The sequence below is a fragment of the Aphanomyces astaci genome (assembly GCF_000520075.1).
Source record: "Aphanomyces astaci strain APO3 unplaced genomic scaffold supercont1.61, whole genome shotgun sequence".
Taxonomy (NCBI): Eukaryota; Oomycota; class Saprolegniomycetes; order Saprolegniales; family Verrucalvaceae; genus Aphanomyces; species Aphanomyces astaci.
The window spans coordinates 15,555-18,094 of record NW_009798324.1 but is presented as its reverse complement, the minus strand read 5'-3'; the positions used below and the strand labels follow the sequence as shown (position 1 = coordinate 18,094).

Below are 2,540 nucleotides of genomic sequence, written 5' to 3'. Positions count from 1 at the left end.
TCCAGTTTGCACGTAGCCGGTTTTCGTCGTCACAAAAGTAGTGATGCTGGCGCTGACAACCGACAAAGCCGAGGATAGTGGTGCAGATGGAGGAGCCGGAAGGAGGTCGCGTGAAAATGAGTGGTCATGGAGCACGGTACGACGAGGCCACGACAAAATGTACGACGGCACCCGCGACCAGGCGCTGGTAGTCTCAGACTGGACGGACATAATATCGCAGACTGGGCAGATGATTGGACGAAATATTTCGGAAAGCAAGGGAATAATCGGTCAGAATAGTCCGTCGGACAACAGTCTTCAGACGGGAACTGACTGTAGTCTCAATCCATCACTCTGTCAGGCAGCCAATCAGAGGCGACCATGAGTTGACTTCGGCCAGTTGGTAAGATCGTCGATTTGTGGTTCTCTGGGTAGGGCATTTTCCAACTTGCTGCCATGGTTCCTACGTCAGGAGCAGCCGGGAAGAAGAAGCGGTCTTCGTTGTTGTCTTTGACTCGTCGCAACGCGGAGATCCAGAGCGAGGCGGCTGTCTTGCGGCAGACTGATCGTCAGGCAGACGAGGCTAATAGAGCAGCAGCGCAGGCCAACGACGCCGCTCATCAGCGACGGCTGGCATTGGCGAATAAGATCGTGGCGTTGGCGGAGGCGCAGCAGGACGAGTTCGATCGATGGGTGCCAGAAACGCCGGAAGACTACACGGTGGGCGAGTACCTCCAATGGTATACCGCACAGCCTGGCCTGTCCATGAAGTCCAAAGTACACCAAGAGGCGTCCGTGGCCGCGTTTCGAGCGGAGAGGAAGATGAAAGCTAGCGTGCACGGCCTGGACTCCGATGAGGACGAGGGAAAGACGATCGATGAGAAAGGAGAAGATAACGGGGGCAGCCGTAGCGCGTCGGACGATGAAGACACCGAGTCGGAGGTAGAGCTCCTTGTCACCAGCGTCGTCGACTCGTACAGCACGAAACAGTTGAGTCGCTTGAAGCGGCCGTCGCCCCCGACGATATCGACTGTCGCCCAATCACACAAGCGGATGAAACACTAAGCGAAGCTGGCCAGTTCGCTTCGAATAGATGAGAAAGGGGTGAAACGCCTGGAGCACATCCGACATTCCTTGTCTGAGGCCGTGAAGAAGGCTTACATCGCAGCGCGTGATCGGAAGCCGTGGGAGCAATGGGTGGAGAACTTTGTCTCGTTCGTGCCCGGTCAGACGATGGCTGAGCGGTCGTGGAATTACAGCCTACACCGGTTTTGGGAGGAGCACGGCTAGGTTATTTGGAACCGGTATTTCTGGATCGGATGTGGTACTGCCGAGGAGGGATATCATGTACTGTACGTCGGTCATCCTTCGGTAGTTGTGGTGATGCGAGTGGCTAGGTCCACGCTTCGTCCAACGATCCCAAACACAAACAAGAGAAGGCCAAGAACGAGTGGTAAGGCTGGTGTCTGAGCTGCATAGGTTCGCCGGGACGTCGGTGTTCCACTTTCTGTTTCACAATGTCCACCCGTATTGGGCCGAGATCACGCAAGAGCCGTACAGTCTGGCGTCGATGCAGACCAGCCTGGGCGAAGAGGAGACCGTATGATACATCGAGACGCACGGGACGAGCTGTTGGCCCAACATCGTCGCGTTTTCGGGAGGCATGCGTCTACCACGTTTTCAGGCCTGCACGTTCGACCCAGCGTTGCCAGCTGCGATGCACGAGACGTGGGCGTGGGACTTCGTCTCTGCACAGATGCGACTCAAGAAGGCGCCTGGATGGGTGGGTCCCATGTATGACGAGGCGAACTCGGGCCTGGCGGCGACGCGTGGCAGTCCTTTCCCCTTTGTGCAATTTCCATCAGATATTTACGAACAACCCGTCTGGGTAGCGAGGCAGAACTCGACGGACCCCAACCTGCAATGTGAGTTTGTGGCGGTCTTGGGTCAGGCAAACGCGGTGCGGTTAAGTACAGGGCAGCCCGTGGATAATACTGACGTGTTGGGAGGTCAGCCTGTCGACGTCCGAGGGGTGACGTTAAAGAATCGTTAGTGGGGCCGTCGTAACGCGTATTCAGTAATTCATATGGCTTTGATGTGCGTGTCCTTGTTGTCGAGGTAGTCTAGAACTGAACCAGCGTTTGGCGTTCCACGTCGAGGTCTTTGTATCGTTTCGAACGCCGAAGTGGTGGCAATCCCAAGTCCATTCGTCGAGATGTCTCGAAGTCGTCCACAAAAGATCGGTATGCGGCCAGTTTGGAGTCGGCCATCCAGTATTTAAGACCGTCGGCATGTTCGACCAAGTACTCCTTTTCGCGGGAGTGAGGTACACGTCGCAGGTTGACTACTCGGAAAATCGGCGACGAGGTAGATGAGTAAGCAACGTAGTCATCTGGAAAGAACACTCGTTCCACGAATCTGGACGAGGGTAGGCAGTCGATCGACAATTCGTCGGAAGCTTCGTCAGCTTCGGGAATCTCGTCGTCGAACGGTCGTGAATAGTAGCCCCGAAATCGTTTGAGTCGGTCGACATTCACAGTTACCATCTTGTCAGTGTGACG

General features: G+C 55.6%; 1 protein-coding gene across 1 annotated transcript; it reads left to right on the top strand.

The window, feature by feature from the left end:
- Positions 1-43: 43 nt before the first annotated feature.
- H257_14702 (hypothetical protein) lies at positions 44-2,032 on the top strand (the record flags this gene model as incomplete). The annotated part of the gene is made up of 5 exons (XM_009842596.1): positions 44-187; positions 415-1,011; positions 1,123-1,223; positions 1,459-1,579; positions 1,664-2,032. The coding sequence occupies 5 exons, from the start codon at positions 44-46 to the stop codon at positions 2,030-2,032; spliced, it is 1,332 nt and encodes a 443-aa protein (XP_009840898.1).
- Between the last annotated feature and the right edge of the window lie 508 nt (positions 2,033-2,540).